The sequence below is a fragment of the Aulonocara stuartgranti genome, assembly GCF_965226115.1.
Source record: "Aulonocara stuartgranti genome assembly, chromosome: 18".
Classification (NCBI taxonomy): domain Eukaryota; kingdom Metazoa; phylum Chordata; class Actinopteri; order Cichliformes; family Cichlidae; genus Aulonocara; species Aulonocara stuartgranti.
Window position 1 is genome coordinate 29,140,277 of NC_138954.1, and position 15,653 is coordinate 29,155,929.

The 15,653-nt window shown below is 40.8% G+C and overlaps 1 protein-coding gene across 1 annotated transcript in view; it reads left to right on the plus strand.

Moving 5' to 3' along the window:
- The first annotated feature begins 6,020 nt into the window (after positions 1-6,020).
- Positions 6,021-15,653, plus strand: part of rem2 (RAS (RAD and GEM)-like GTP binding 2) — a 39,966-nt gene continuing 30,333 nt past the window's right edge. The window contains exons 1-2 of the mRNA XM_082514572.1: positions 6,021-7,604; positions 13,822-14,158. Coding sequence (XP_082370698.1) covers positions 7,593-7,604; positions 13,822-14,158 — 349 coding nt within the window. The 5' untranslated portion in view covers positions 6,021-7,592. The remainder of the gene's footprint in view (positions 7,605-13,821; positions 14,159-15,653) is intronic.

Sequence of the window (15,653 nt, forward strand, 5' to 3'; positions counted from 1 at the left end):
TTTATGTATTCAGCTAACTGTTTATATTAATCAGTAACATAACTGGGAATAAAAAAAGACCATCCAAGAGAGTCATTCAGTAAGACAGGGGTTTGCAACATTATGAGTGTACATTTGTTCAACAATCTCAGATATGTGTTATTTTTCTAATAAAAAAAACTGCAAAGAATTTAGTAATTTCATCATCTATGATAAATAATATTTCTGTATGCAAGGGACAGAGCTAAGAAGCATGCACATTATAGGGACAACAGTACTGGGCAATCTACACATTACACCTGCAGGAGCTGTGGTCATATTATTAGGGCCTTTGGGCACATTGAAAACGGACACACCTCAGTAGTGGACATGGTTTCTTTGACTCTGGCTTCTTCTGAAAAGCACAATCTGAAACACACTTCATTGCTGCATTCACACACACAGTTCAAAACTCTACCATGGAAAGAAAAAAATCGCATGCCTGCAATTCACTCAGAGCCCAAACTCATTTAAGATGGACTGAGGCGAAATCATTCACACTACATCCTGTGGGTAAAGAACACAGGAAGACCGCGACCATCTGCTTTTTTCTTTTAAATCAAGGTGTAGTGTAAATACAGCATTCATGAAAGTGTGGGGCTCACGTGGAATGGATAATATTCACATCTTTAAGAATCAATAATGCTGACGTATGTATGTAGTTTTTAGAATCATATGCACTATATGGACAAAAGTACTGTGCCACCTACACATTACACTCACAGGAGCTGCTCAGCCGTGGGAACCCATGCTGTGAAGCTGCTGGCACATCGCTTTTGTGCTGATGTTAAAGGCAGAGGAGGTTTAGAGCAGCAGCCGAGCATTTGGTTTTATGCACTTTATGCCTCAGCACGTAGTGTATTAAAAAGTTACAGACTTACGGAGACCCTGCTGTGTATCTTAATGTGGTCTGCAACATCTTTGCTGAGTCGCTGCGCTTCCTAAACATTTCCACTTTATGTAAGAGGGAAGAACTTTGCAATGAAGACATCCTGTTACAGTACCACACTCAAACTCAGTGAGCTCTTTAAAGCAACTCATTCCTTCACAAATGTTTATAAAGTGTGTGATTTTAGACACCTGTGATCATGAGACTGAGACTGTATGTTTTCATCCAGACTACCTCAATTTCAGGGCTGGCTTAATATTTATTAACTGGATTGGTGGATAGGTACACTCTACACATTTAAACATTTTCCAATTGGGATTTATTTCTCTCTCTACTCAAACAAGTAAGTTCTTTAAAGTGCTGTCCGTGATATAATTCTTGTTAATGAAGGCCTCATGCCAAAGCCCGTTGGTCAAGTGACAATATCTGTTCTTTCTGCTAAAAGTGTTGCAGGAGCTGCGACCTCTTTAGACCCTTGTGCTTATCCGTGTGCCTTGGAAGCAGGTGAAGTTTTCCCAGAAACCTTCATTTTATTGTTTATTTCAGCAACAGAATAATGTGACAGGAAATAGTTTTAAGGGCTGCTTTTGTGTCATCTTTCATAAGTTTGCCATACGTCTCAAAAATGGTTGTTTTACCTCACAATAATGTCTTCACCTGGCATGGGAGAGGACTGAGTTGTGTAACAGAAACATCATGTATTGAATTAGTCTTCTACTGGTCTTGTTTGCAGTGTGAATCAATGCAACCAAAGCTGCATGGCTGACCACAAAAGTCTGTACTGCTGTATTAAGAATGTAGGGAGATCTCTCACCGATCGCTGCTGTCTCTGAGACCTTGACTGCAGACTCTTGGCTACGATTATGGCCGACGTGTGTTTGTTTTTGAGTGTAACCCAATGTACTGGACATGAACCGCTAGTGCATATATGTGTGTGCGTGTGTGTCTGTGACCAGTGAGCTGGTTGAGCTTGTATTGAAGGTACTTTGTAGTAGACACACCCAAGGCTAAAAATTTAAGCTTAATACAACTGGACATATATAGCCACAGCACTATAGATCGGTCACAGCAGCCAGTAAAAGACAAACAATGTTCATACATCCAGTCAGTGTTTCACCAGTAAAAGTGGGAAGAGCAGCTACAGCTGTCGTCACAGCGACCAGTTAGATACTGTCAGACATCAGCCATTTAAAGTGAGTTATGAGCACTAAATGTGCCATTTCTCCTTTCCATATCCACAGTCTTTTCCTTAAGTGGCACCACAACTGGAATGGCCTCGCACACCATCTGTTCCGAAGGAACTGGTTTATAAAACATATTGTCGAAGGATGCAAAAGTGTTGCTAGGTAATGCAAAAGTAGTGTTCATGTTTTTCACCTCAAGTAGCTCCATAAAATCAAAACAGACCTCAAAGCAGACAGCAGCCCAGCTTTTGTGGAATTGGGCTTGTTACACTCTACTTATGCTGGAATTGAAATCCCCTCCTGAAATGAGCTCTGTTTTTTTTATGTATGAAGGCCATCTACTGCTATTTATTTCTCTGTGATGCTGCCGGTGTTGTTCCAAAAAAGTGATTTCAGAAGTTCCTATGTGTTTTTAATGTCTAGTATCTTCACTTGTATTTTCAAATAGATTGCAGTGAACAGGATTTACAAAGAGCTTATATATAAACAAAGAAATGACCTGTTTTAGAAGTCTCTTTGTGACCTTACATTATTGTAACCACAAAACCAGCAACAAACAACTTAAACATAAACAATCACAAAGAAAGAACAATACAGTATCCACATCTGAACCAAAGAGTAAAACAGTGAAATGTGGATTATTAAATATTAGGTCTCTCTCCTCTGTTAGTACATGACTTAATAATTGATCAACAAATTGATTTACTCTGCCTTACAGAAACCTGGTTGCAGCAGGATGATTATGTTAGTTTAAATGAATCAACACCCCCGAGCCATTCTAACTACCAGAAATCTCGAAGCACAGGCCGAGGGGGCGGTGTGGCAGCAATTTTTCACACCAGCCTATTAATTAATGAAAGACCAAGACAGACTTTTAATTCATTTGAAAGCCTGATGCTTAACATTGTCCACCCCAGCTGTGAAACTCAGAAACCAGTCTTACTTGTTATCATCTATCGTCCACCTGGGCCTTACACAGAGTTTCTGTCTGATTTCTCAGACTTTATATCTAATTTAGTTCTGATCTCAGATAAAATAATTATTGTGGGTGATTTTAACATCCATGTAGATGCTAAAAATGACAGCCTCAACATGGCATTTAATCTGTTATTAGACTCAATTGGTTTCTCTCAAAATGTAAAAGAACCCACCCACCACTTTAATCACACTCTAGATCTTGTTCTAACATATGGCATCGAACCTGAACATTTAACAGTGTTTCCTGAAAACCCTCTCCTGTCTGATCATTTCCTGATAACATTTACTTTTACAATAATTGATTACACAGCGGTGAAGAGTAGACTTTATCAAAGTAGATGTCTTTCTGAAAGCACTGTAACTAAGTTTAAGAATATAATCCACCCACTGTTATCATCTTCAATGCCCTGTACCAACACAGAGCAGAGTAGCTATCTGAACGCTACCCCAACAGAGGTCGATTATCTTGTTAATAATTTCACCTCCTCACTACGTACGACTCTGGATACTGTAGCTCCTGTGAAAACTAAGGCCTCAAATCAGAAGTACCTGACTCCGTGGTATAATTCTGAAACACGTACCCTAAAGCAGATGACTCGTAATCTGGAGAGGAAATGGCGTGTCACAAATCTAGAGGATCATCATTTAGCCTGGAGAAATAGTTTGCTGCTTTATAAGAAAGCCCTCCGCAAAGCCAGAACATCTTACTATTCATCACTGATTGAAGAAAATAAGAACAACCCTAGGTTTCTCTTCAGCACTGTAGCCAGGCTGACAAAAAGTCAGAGCTCTTTTGAGCCAACCATCCCTTTAACGTTAACTAGTAATGACTTCATGAACTTCTTCACAAATAAAATTTTTATCATTAGAGAAAAAATTACCAATAATCATCCCACAGATGTAATATTATCTACAGCTACTCTTAGTACCATTGATATTAAGTTAGACTCTTTTTCTCCAATTGATCTTTCTGAGTTAACTTCAATAATTACTTCCTCCAAACCATCAACGTGTCTTTTAGACCCCATTCCTACAAAACTGCTCAAAGAAGTCCTGCCATTAATTAATTCTTCGATCTTAAATATGATCAACCTATCTCTAATAATCGGCTATGTACCACAGGCCTTCAAGCTGGCTGTAGTTAAACCTTTACTCAAAAAGCCATCTCTAGACCCAGCAGTCTTAGCTAATTATAGGCCAATCTCCAACCTTCCTTTCATATCAAAAATCCTTGAAAGAGTAGTTGTCAAACAGCTAACAGATCATCTGCAGAGGAATGGTTTATTTGAAGAGTTTCAGTCAGGTTTCAGAGCTCAGCACAGCACAGAAACAGCTTTAGTGAAGGTTACAAATGATCTTCTTATGGCCTCTGACAGTGGACTCATCTCTGTGCTTGTCCTGCTAGACCTCAGTGCAGCGTTCGATACTGTTGACCATAATATCCTATTAGAGCGATTAGAACATGCTGTAGGTATTACAGGTACTGCACTGCAGTGGTTTGTATCATATCTATCTAATAGACTCCAATTCGTGCATGTAAATGGAGAGTCCTCTTCACACACTGAGGTTAATTATGGAGTTCCACAGGGTTCAGTGCTAGGACCAATTCTGTTTACATTATACATGCTTCCCTTAGGCAGCATCATTAGAAGACATAGCATACATTTTCACTGCTATGCAGATGACACCCAGCTCTATCTGTCCATGAAGCCAGATAACACACACCAATTAGTTAAACTGCAGGAATGTCTTAAAGACATAAAGACCTGGATGGCCGCTAACTTTCTGCTTCTTAATTCAGATAAAACTGAGGTTATTGTACTCGGCCCTGAAAATCTTAGAAATATGGTATCTAATCAGATTCTTACTCTGGATGGCATTACCTTGGCCTCCAGTAACGCTGTGAGGAACCTTGGAGTCATTTTTGACCAGGACATGTCCTTCAACGCACATATTAAACAAATATGTAAGACTGCTTTCTTCCATTTGCGCAACATCTCTAAAATTAGAAATATCCTGTCTCAGAGTGACGCTGAAAAACTAGTTCATGCATTTATTACTTCCAGGCTGGACTACTGTAATTCATTATTATCAGGATGTCCAAAAAACTCACTGAAAAGCCTTCAGCTAATCCAAAATGCTGCAGCAAGAGTCCTGACAGGGACTAGAAAGAGAGAGCATATTTCTCCTGTTTTGGCTTCCCTTCATTGGCTTCCTGTTAAATCCAGAATTGAATTCAAAATCCTGCTCCTCACATACAAGGTCTTAAATAATCAGGCCCCATCTTATCTTAATGACCTTGTAGTACCATATCACCCTATTAGAGCGCTCCGCTCTCGCTCTGCAGGCCTACTTGTTGTTCCTAGAGTATTTAAAAGTAGAATGGGAGGGAGAGCCTTCAGTTTTCAGGCCCCTCTTCTGTGGAACCAGCTTCCAGTTTGGATTCGGGAGACAGACACTATCTCTACTTTTAAGATTAGGCTTAAAACTTTCCTTTTTTCTAAAGCATATAGTTAGGGCTGGACCAGGTGACCCTGAATCCTCCCTTTGTTATGCTGCAATAGATGTAGGCTGCCGGGGGATTCCCATGATGCATTGAGTTTTTCCTTTCCAGTCACCTTTCTCACTCACTATGTATTAATAGACCTCTCTGCATTGAATCATATCTGTTATTAACCTCTGTCTCTCTTCCACAGCATGTCTTTATCCTGTCTTCCTTCTCTCACCCCAACCGGTCGCAGCAGATGGCCGCCCCTCCCTGAGCCTGGTTCTGCCGGAGGTTTCTTCCTGTTAAAAGGGAGTTTTTCCTTCCCACTGTCGCCAAAGTGCTTGCTCATAGGGGGTCATATGATTGTTGGGTTTTTCTCTGTATCTATGAAGCGCCTTGAGGCGACTTTTGTTGTGATTTGGCGCTATATAAATAAAATTGAATTGAATTGAATTGAATTATACTCATTGTAGTTCCTTAAAATATTTTTTATAGAAATCTTATGTTATATTTGTTATAACTTTTCATGCCCAGGTTTCGCTTGAAAATTACCTTTTTTAAAGCTGATTGGAATTTCTACCTTGTGATAATATTCCTTTGGGTATAAAATTACTTGATATCATTAATGAGAGATATGTTTGGAATATTTTTGCCAGATCATAGGCCAACAAGTCATTTATACAGCTTAATTACCACAACTAGTTTTCGGCAAATACTGGAAATCATTTTTTGGCACTTGTTGTGTGAAAAAGAAAAAGAATAGAAAAAAAGATTGTCTGTATTTAAACGGTTTTAAATTACGTGTTGACCTATAATCTGTGAAACACATATCAAACATATCTCCCGTGAATGATATCAAGCTGTTTTAGGCCAAAAAGAGAGCAAAGCGACTTTTATATACCCATTATTTATGAACACAAAACTCTGATTGATTAAAAATGTTTTTTTCAAGAGAGGTGGGGCCAGCAGTAAAATTGCAACAAATATAACATAATAGTTACATAAAGATATTTTAAGTGGTCAAAAAGAGCTGCAGGTACGTAAAGATACTTGCAAAACAGGTCATTTGCTTGTTTTATATATCCTTTTATAACTCCTCCTTAAATCTCGATGATCCCAGACTATTTATCAATATTGGCAAAAATATAGCAAAAATATTATACATTAAAAAAAATTGAAACACCGGAAATCACTTTTTGGCAACACCCTCATTTCTCTGTACAAGCGTTCAGCGGCAGCGCCTTTTTTCCCCCATCCACGAGATGTCTCTCTGCCTCCCCCTGGCGGCCGCTCCGCCTCACAGACAGAAACTGCTAACAGTTGTCAAAACTGAATGATATTTTTTCTACGGGAGCAGCTCAAACCCTGGTGTCTGACACACACACAGTTATTGAAAAGAACTTAACAAGCTTTTTGAAAGCATTAGAGGGGCACACCACCCCGTACTCATCACTCCCTTCACCTCCAACCCAAGATCACTCTGCAGTCACTCAAGGGCGCACTCCCACTCCCACACACACACACACACACACACACACACACACACACACACACACACACACACACACACACAGACTGAGAGAGAGAGAGATACATGCAGGTGTTAACTGGAGGTGGAGAGAGGAGCGTACAAACTGCTGTCCGCTGGAACTCTTCTCAGAGGACATGAGGGGATGCGTTTCGGTGCCGGTGGCTGTCCGTCCTCATCTCCTTCACATAGAAAGTCGCCTCCTATGCCGAGCGGAGACGCAGGTATAGAGTCTTCTTCCACCTGGCAGCCTGCTTCTTCCCATCCCGGCGCTCCACGCGCCACACCTCTCATTTCTAGCGAGCGGAAGGAGGAAGGCAGGGAGGAGGTGGAGGTGGAGGGGGGAGGTTTTACTCGGCGGAGAAGGGGAAAATAACATCACGTTAAATGAGTCGCGCGTGCCTTTTGGGTGCCGTGCGTTAAAGCCGTGGTTAATGTGATGCCGGGTCTGCAAGCAGCACAGATGACTTGAGCCTCGTTCTGCAAAGAGAAGACTCACCGATAACCATGGCTGACCAGGTAAGGGGACGCAGATGTTCCACTACAGCCTCGTGGGCTCTGCACAATAGCCAGCCACACACTCCAGGTACGCTGCTACAACACCGCCTACGTTTTTTTTCTGCAGCACACTTTGGTTTCTCACAGCTACACTTTCTATGTGCAGGAATCCCTTTTTTTTTCACTTTTATTAGATAATTGTTTTATTATTATTATTATTTAGGCTCTTAATTTCTTTCACTATCACGCGAACTTTGACTGCTCATTAAAGACTGAATATTAATGAACCAGATTTTCTCACCCGGTCTAAACCCCACTTGCTGTTAGGCGTTTCGGCGTTTGCTGTGACAGGATATCTGTGTGTTCTGTAAACCGTCGGCAAGTGTTACACTTCTTAAACGCCTTCGATCCGTTCATATAGTGGAGCACTTAATCCCACAGGTTACTCCATAGATGCTGAGCACAATTATGGATCAGCTGTACAGTAAACACGGCTCGTAAGACTCGAAAGTAAAAAAGACTAACTGGGCTGGAAAGAAACAGCAGTGTCTGTGTGATTGGGCTGCGAGGAAGAGAGAATAAAAACATAGCCTGTAGTATTAATTTTGTATTATGCACTGCTGTTTGCCCCAGTTTCTAGACAGCCTGGCGAGAGAGAGATTAACCCCTGACACGCTGGCGCGATCCGTGGTCACGGTCTCTGCGTAGGAAAGCTCCTCTGAGCGCTGCAGACAATAAAGGCGTGCTTAATTGATTAGATCCTTTGGCTGCTACCTGAGCGACAGGCTTGATGTGTCTGCGTGTGCATGAGAGAGCTACATACTCAAGTGTCACAATCAGCCACACCTTAACTGCATTTTGTAGTAAAAACACTATACAATATTAACAACACTGCAATTACGCTATAGTGCACTTCAAAGGACTGCACTGTTACACTCTGTGCTCTATTTTACACCAGGAAAAGCGTCATGTTAGCAGTCAGAGGATCCTATCTTGAGGCTGGCTGTCCAAACTGTTACATTTCATCCAAGACAGAGGTCTGAATCAGTGTCAGGTCTACAGCCTCCTTACTAGCAAAAACATAATTTTACATTATACCAGTCATACCACACAGTGGTTAAGTCAACGAGCTGTGCAACAGCTTTCTTTCATTTTCTTGTCAGCATTGCTTTGTGACAACAGCAGACAGACTGAATACACATTTTTGAAATTACACTTTCTTTCTTAAAATATCTCAGTTTCATCAGTAGTAGGTGGACTTCTTAAAAAAAAGACATCTCCATGCAACACTATACAAAAACACTACAAATGGTATGTACAGAGTAACTAACAATGCAGTACAGAGTTGCAGTCTTACACGCTTCTCTGCAGCTTCTCTCCTCCTGCTACCCCCCCAAAAACCCATCTCCATAGAGACTGTGTCAGCTTCCAAAAAGACAAAAAACAAACTAAAAACCAGCAACAAACAACTTAAACATAAACAATCACAAAGAAAGAACAATACAGTATCCACATCTGAACCAAAGAGTAAAACAGTGAAATGTGGATTATTAAATATTAGGTCTCTCTCCTCCAAGTCTCTGTTAGTACATGACTTAATAATTGATCAACAAATTGATTTACTCTGCCTTACAGAAACCTGGTTGCAGCAGGATGATTATGTTAGTTTAAATGAATCAACACCCCCGAGTCATTCTAACTACCAGAAATCTCGAAGCACAGGCCGAGGGGGCGGTGTGGCAGCAATTTTTCACACCAGCCTATTAATTAATGAAAGACCAAGACAGACTTTTAATTCATTTGAAAGCCTGATGCTTAACATTGTCCACCCCAGCTGTGAAACTCAGAAACCAGTCTTACTTGTTATCATCTATCGTCCACCTGGGCCTTACACAGAGTTTCTGTCTGATTTCTCAGACTTTATATCTAATTTAGTTCTGAGCTCAGATAAAATAATTATTGTGGGTGATTTTAACATCCATGTAGATGCTAAAAATGACAGCCTCAACATGGCATTTAATCTGTTATTAGACTCAATTGGTTTCTCTCAAAATGTAAAAGAACCCACCCACCACTTTAATCACACCCTAGATCTTGTTTTAACATATGGCATCGAACCTGAACATTTAACAGTGTTTCCTGAAAACCCTCTCCTGTCTGATCATTTCCTGATAACATTTACTTTTACAATAATTGATTACACAGCGGTGAAGAGTAGACTTTATCAAAGTAGATGTCTTTCTGAAAGCACTGTAACTAAGTTTAAGAATATAATCCACCCACTGTTATCATCTCCAATGCCCTGTACCAACACAGAGCAAAGCAGCTATCTGAACGCTACCCCAACAGAGGTCGATTATCTTGTTAATAATTTCACCTCCTCACTACGTACGACTCTGGATACTGTAGCTCCTGTGAAAACTAAGGCCTCAAATCAGAAGTACCTGACTCCGTGGTATAATTCTGAAACACGTACCCTAAAGCAGATGACTCGTAATCTGGAGAGGAAATGGCGTGTCACAAATCTAGAGGATCATCATTTAGCCTGGAGAAATAGTTTGCTGCTTTATAAGAAAGCCCTCCGCAAAGCCAGAACATCTTACTATTCATCACTGATTGAAGAAAATAAGAACAACCCTAGGTTTCTCTTCAGCACTGTAGCCAGGCTGACAAAAAGTCAGAGCTCTTTTGAGCCAACCATCCCTTTAACGTTAACTAGTAATGACTTCATGAACTTCTTCACAAATAAAATTTTTATCATTAGAGAAAAAATTACCAATAATCATCCCACAGATGTAATATTATCTACAGCTACTCTTAGTACCATTGATATTAAGTTAGACTCTTTTTCTCCAATTGATCTTTCTGAGTTAACTTCAATAATTACTTCCTCCAAACCATCAACGTGTCTTTTAGACCCCATTCCTACAAAACTGCTCAAAGAAGTCCTGCCATTAATTAATTCTTCGATCTTAAATATGATCAACCTATCTCTAATAATCGGCTATGTACCACAGGCCTTCAAGCTGGCTGTAGTTAAACCTTTACTCAAAAAGCCATCTCTAGACCCAGCAGTCTTAGCTAATTATAGGCCAATCTCCAACCTTCCTTTCATATCAAAAATCCTTGAAAGAGTAGTTGTCAAACAGCTAACAGATCATCTGCAGAGGAATGGTTTATTTGAAGAGTTTCAGTCAGGTTTCAGAGTTCATCACAGCACAGAAACAGCTTTAGTGAAGGTTACAAATGATCTTCTTATGGCCTCTGACAGTGGACTCATCTCTGTGCTTGTCCTGCTAGACCTCAGTGCAGCGTTCGATACTGTTGATCATAATATCCTATTAGAGCGATTAGAACATGCTGTAGGTATTACAAGTACTGCGCTGCAGTGGTTTGTATCATATCTATCTAATAGACTCCAATTCGTGCATGTAAATGGAGAGTCCTCTTCACACACTGAGGTTAATTATGGAGTTCCACAGGGTTCAGTGCTAGGACCAATTCTGTTTACATTATACATGCTTCCCTTAGGCAGTATCATTAGAAGACATAGCATACATTTTCACTGCTATGCAGATAACACCCAGCTCTATCTGTCCATGAAGCCAGATAACACACACCAATTAGTTAAACTGCAGGAATGTCTTAAAGACATAAAGACCTGGATGGCCGCTAACTTTCTGCTTCTTAATTCAGATAAAACTGAGGTTATTGTACTCGGCCCTGAAAATCTTAGAAATATGGTATCTAATCAGATTCTTACTCTGGATGGCATTACCTTGGCCTCCAGTAACGCGGTGAGGAACCTTGGAGTCATTTTTGACCAGGACATGTCCTTCAACGCACATATTAAACAAATATGTAAGACTGCTTTCTTCCATTTGCGCAACATCTCTAAAATTAGAAATATCCTGTCTCAGAGTGACGCTGAAAAACTAGTTCATGCATTTATTACTTCCAGGCTGGACTACTGTAATTCATTATTATCAGGATGTCCAAAAAACTCACTGAAAAGCCTTCAGCTAATCCAAAATGCTGCAGCAAGAGTCCTGACAGGGACTAGAAAGAGAGAGCATATTTCTCCTGTTTTGGCTTCCCTTCATTGGCTTCCTGTTAAATCCAGAATTGAATTCAAAATCCTGCTCCTCACATACAAGGTCTTAAATAATCAGGCCCCATCTTATCTTAATGACCTTGTAGTACCATATCACCCTATTAGAGCGCTCCGCTCTCGCTCTGCAGGCCTACTTGTTGTTCCTAGAGTATTTAAAAGTAGAATGGGAGGGAGAGCCTTCAGTTTTCAGGCCCCTCTTCTGTGGAACCAGCTTCCAGTTTGGATTCGGGAGACAGACACTATCTCTACTTTTAAGATTAGGCTTAAAACTTTCCTTTTTTCTAAAGCATATAGTTAGGGCTGGACCAGGTGACCCTGAATCCTCCCTTTGTTATGCTGCAATAGATGTAGGCTGCCGGGGGATTCCCATGATGCATTGAGTTTTTCCTTTCCAGTCACCTTTCTCACTCACTATGTATTAATAGACCTCTCTGCATTGAATCATATCTGTTATTAACCTCTGTCTCTCTTCCACAGCATGTCTTTATCCTGTCTTCCTTCTCTCACCCCAACCGGTCGCAGCAGATGGCCGCCCCTCCCTGAGCCTGGTTCTGCCGGAGGTTTCTTCCTGTTAAAAGGGAGTTTTTCCTTCCCACTGTCGCCAAAGTGCTTGCTCATAGGGGGTCATATGATTGTTGGGTTTTTCTCTGTATCTATGAAGCGCCTTGAGGCGACTTTTGTTGTGATTTGGCGCTATATAAATAAAATTGAATTGAATTGAATTGAATTGAAGTACTGTCACAATAGTCCTGTGAATGTCACAATAGTGATGGTATCACATTCACAGGACAACAGTTCTCTGATACATCGTGATATCTGTGGAACCAAATAGAAACTGGGTTTCTTCCATTAACTTTCATTATTCATTTAAAAAACCATTAAATATTAAGTTTGGTGTGTGTGCTGTATGCTATAGTGTACTATTGTATACTAAACTACACTACAGTATAGAGTATTACTATTACTTCTCTTACTATAGTATTCTATGCTATACTATGTGCTACATTATACTATACTATATTAAAATAAACTATAGTATACTTACTATACTATTCTATACTATATGCTACAATATACCTAACCTTTCTGCTATACCTTTTTAGTTTGCTACATTATAGCAACCTACCCAAATCTAATTCAACACGCAAGTTTATGACTTGTAGCTCGTGTCCTGTGACGTGCTCAGCTCAGTAACACAACAGCAGCTGTAAACTGCATTGTAATGTATTTGAGTGTGCTCCTATTATTGTGTCAGTCCCCTTTAATTAAGTGCCAGTACTGTACTTGGCTGTGCCACAGACAGACACAGAGCCACCAATGCTTGGTGCTGCTGTGGAGCTAGATTAATTGCTGTATTAATATTAATGCAGGTCTTCTGTGGTTGACCTGCTGTGGCTGCAAAACACACACTCCCACACACACATGCACTATTGTGCTCGTGCAGAAACACTCACAGCTTTCTCAGCAAAGCCATTGTTCTATACAAAACCACTGGAAGCCTCCAATTATAGATTTCCATTTTTAAAAGACTAAGAATAAAGATGCAGACTTTATGTTTTTGACCTGTTTGCATGTGAATTCCCGCTGTGCACACACTCACCGTGCAGCACATAGCCACCTGAGTGCACTTATTACGCACAGCTGCAGTCTCTTTTTGTCTATCCTTGCCAAATGTTTCCGTGTTACATGCACGCTTCTTGTTGTTCTCTGGTCTCCACCTCATTCTCTGCATCCTTATCAACCTGCTGTCACTTTTCTGTCAGCAGCTCCTACTGCCCTCATATCACCACTCCCCACCTCAACATCACCCTCCTCCTCTCTTAATTTTCCCTTTGACATGCTCTGTGTCTTCATCAGCATCTTTCTCTCACACTGCCATTCATCTGTCTCACCTCTGCTGTTATCACCTCCTTCTCCTTTTATTTTTTACACACATACGCACACAGTGGAAGTACCCTCCCCCTCCCACATTCTCCTGCGATAACATGGACAAGAATAGGCAGCGTTACAGGTAGATCAGCTGTCTGCTTTGAACTTTAAAAATCTGGGAATGCACTCGTGCCAGCAACACCTCCCGCAATGCCCAGTGACAGTCTTTCTTATTTTGTCTCTATTTCACTCTAGTACAGTATGTTTCTAACGACGGCACCCCCGCTTCGACGAGGGAGCACACCCCTGCCTGTCAAGCACCAGCTGCGAAGGGAAGAGGCCGTATCCGAGGACTGTGATTGGATCCCAGGCTTGGAGGAGCCTACCACGTTGCCTATCAGTGACACAGCGGTGCCTCGGGATGAGTCCTTCAGCCAATCGGCTGCTGCCCAGTCATCTTACCACAGCCATGGCGGGGCACTGAGGATAGTGCTACTGGGACAGAATGGCGTGGGCAAGTCGTCGCTGGCCTTATCTCTGGCCGGGCAGTCAGACAGATCCCTCTCTATAGACTCTGAGACACAAGCATGTGGTAATGACCTGGACAGAGATTGATGGAATGTCTTCATACATGCATGTTCACCTATATTCATAGTTTGTTTCCACTTAGTTTTTAACTAGGTTTAACCAAGGTTTAACTTTAGAAAACAGTAAAGCACGCTCATCCAACCACAAAATTCACCCAACCACTCTTTGAGCACTTTTGTTTTGCCATATCATGACTACCTAAATCATGTAGTGTCCAAATGTCTAAAAAAGACTGGTGTACATCAGTAGCGCTTATGCATGAAGGCTATACCTTTTTAGTTTACATTAAGTATAAAACCAAAGAGTAAAACTATGTTTAGGTTTACAATTCTGATCCTGAATTTCTCACCTCCAAGAGAGGTTTACAGGTTTCCCTTTTTTCCTGTTCTTTTTGCTCAGCTCAGCAAATGCTTTTATATTTAGCATGCAGACATTGTGCAGATTGGTAGGTGGGACCAAGGGATTCTGCACTAATCCGTACCAGCTGTTTCCACCTATTTTGTTTTTCAGTCTAAGCTAGGATAACCAGCTACTAGCTGTAGCTTTAAATATAATAAAGAGACATGTAAAAGGTCTCAGTGACCTCAGCCAGGCAAATGGGATATTCTGGTTTATTGGTCTTCGTGTCATTGGGTATATTTCTACTTAAGGTATACACGTCTACCATTAAAGCTCATTAAAACTGTCCCGACCCTCTTTCCCCCTCTATCAGTCAGCAGGTCTGTCTGTGGCAAAGATCAGTTTAACACCGGGGATAATCAGCTCTTGTCTCGGCCAATCGATAAGTCACTGTCATTAAGAGACGAACGCTCTCCATCATGCATAAAGCTGACGTATCCTTGACATCATCATGTGGTATTCATTGCTGCCAACATTGTACATTTGGATTTATGCATCATACAGGGAGAGAAACAAAAACCCCTCTCAGACAAGGAGCCTTTACATGTTTCCCCAATGCCACTCTTATCATGCCCGGGAATTTAAGTGGTGCACTAAACCGTTCAATTATTCACACATTAAAATTGCAAAGTGTGGAAAGAAAAAAAAAAGACACAACACCTGTTTAATTAGCACTTTTTTAGTAGTTTTGAACAGATGCTCAGAACCATAGCATCTGTGAGTGGAGTAACACCTTACCAGCCAATACGCAAAGTAATTACTTTCCAAAGACAGCATTGATTTACACTGGGAGATTTGTTGTCCCTAAGAGCAGAAATCTCATTGATCCCGGTGAGTTTTCCACAGTTATTGTGTATTTTAATGAAGAAGTGTTTGTGCTAATGGTGTAATGATAGGAAGCTTCAGTTTGTTACGCCTAAATGAATTTACGATATTTAATGGGCACGTACAGTAGCTCCACCTGGCTGCTTTTGTGTATCAAAAAGAATCATCGGATTTTCAAAGTGCTTTGATTTTGCAGCTGTTGCCGGTAACAATTAAAACACGTACAATTAGAAAGAGGGGATCCGTGAGTTTCATGTGGTTACTGGAAGGTAGCG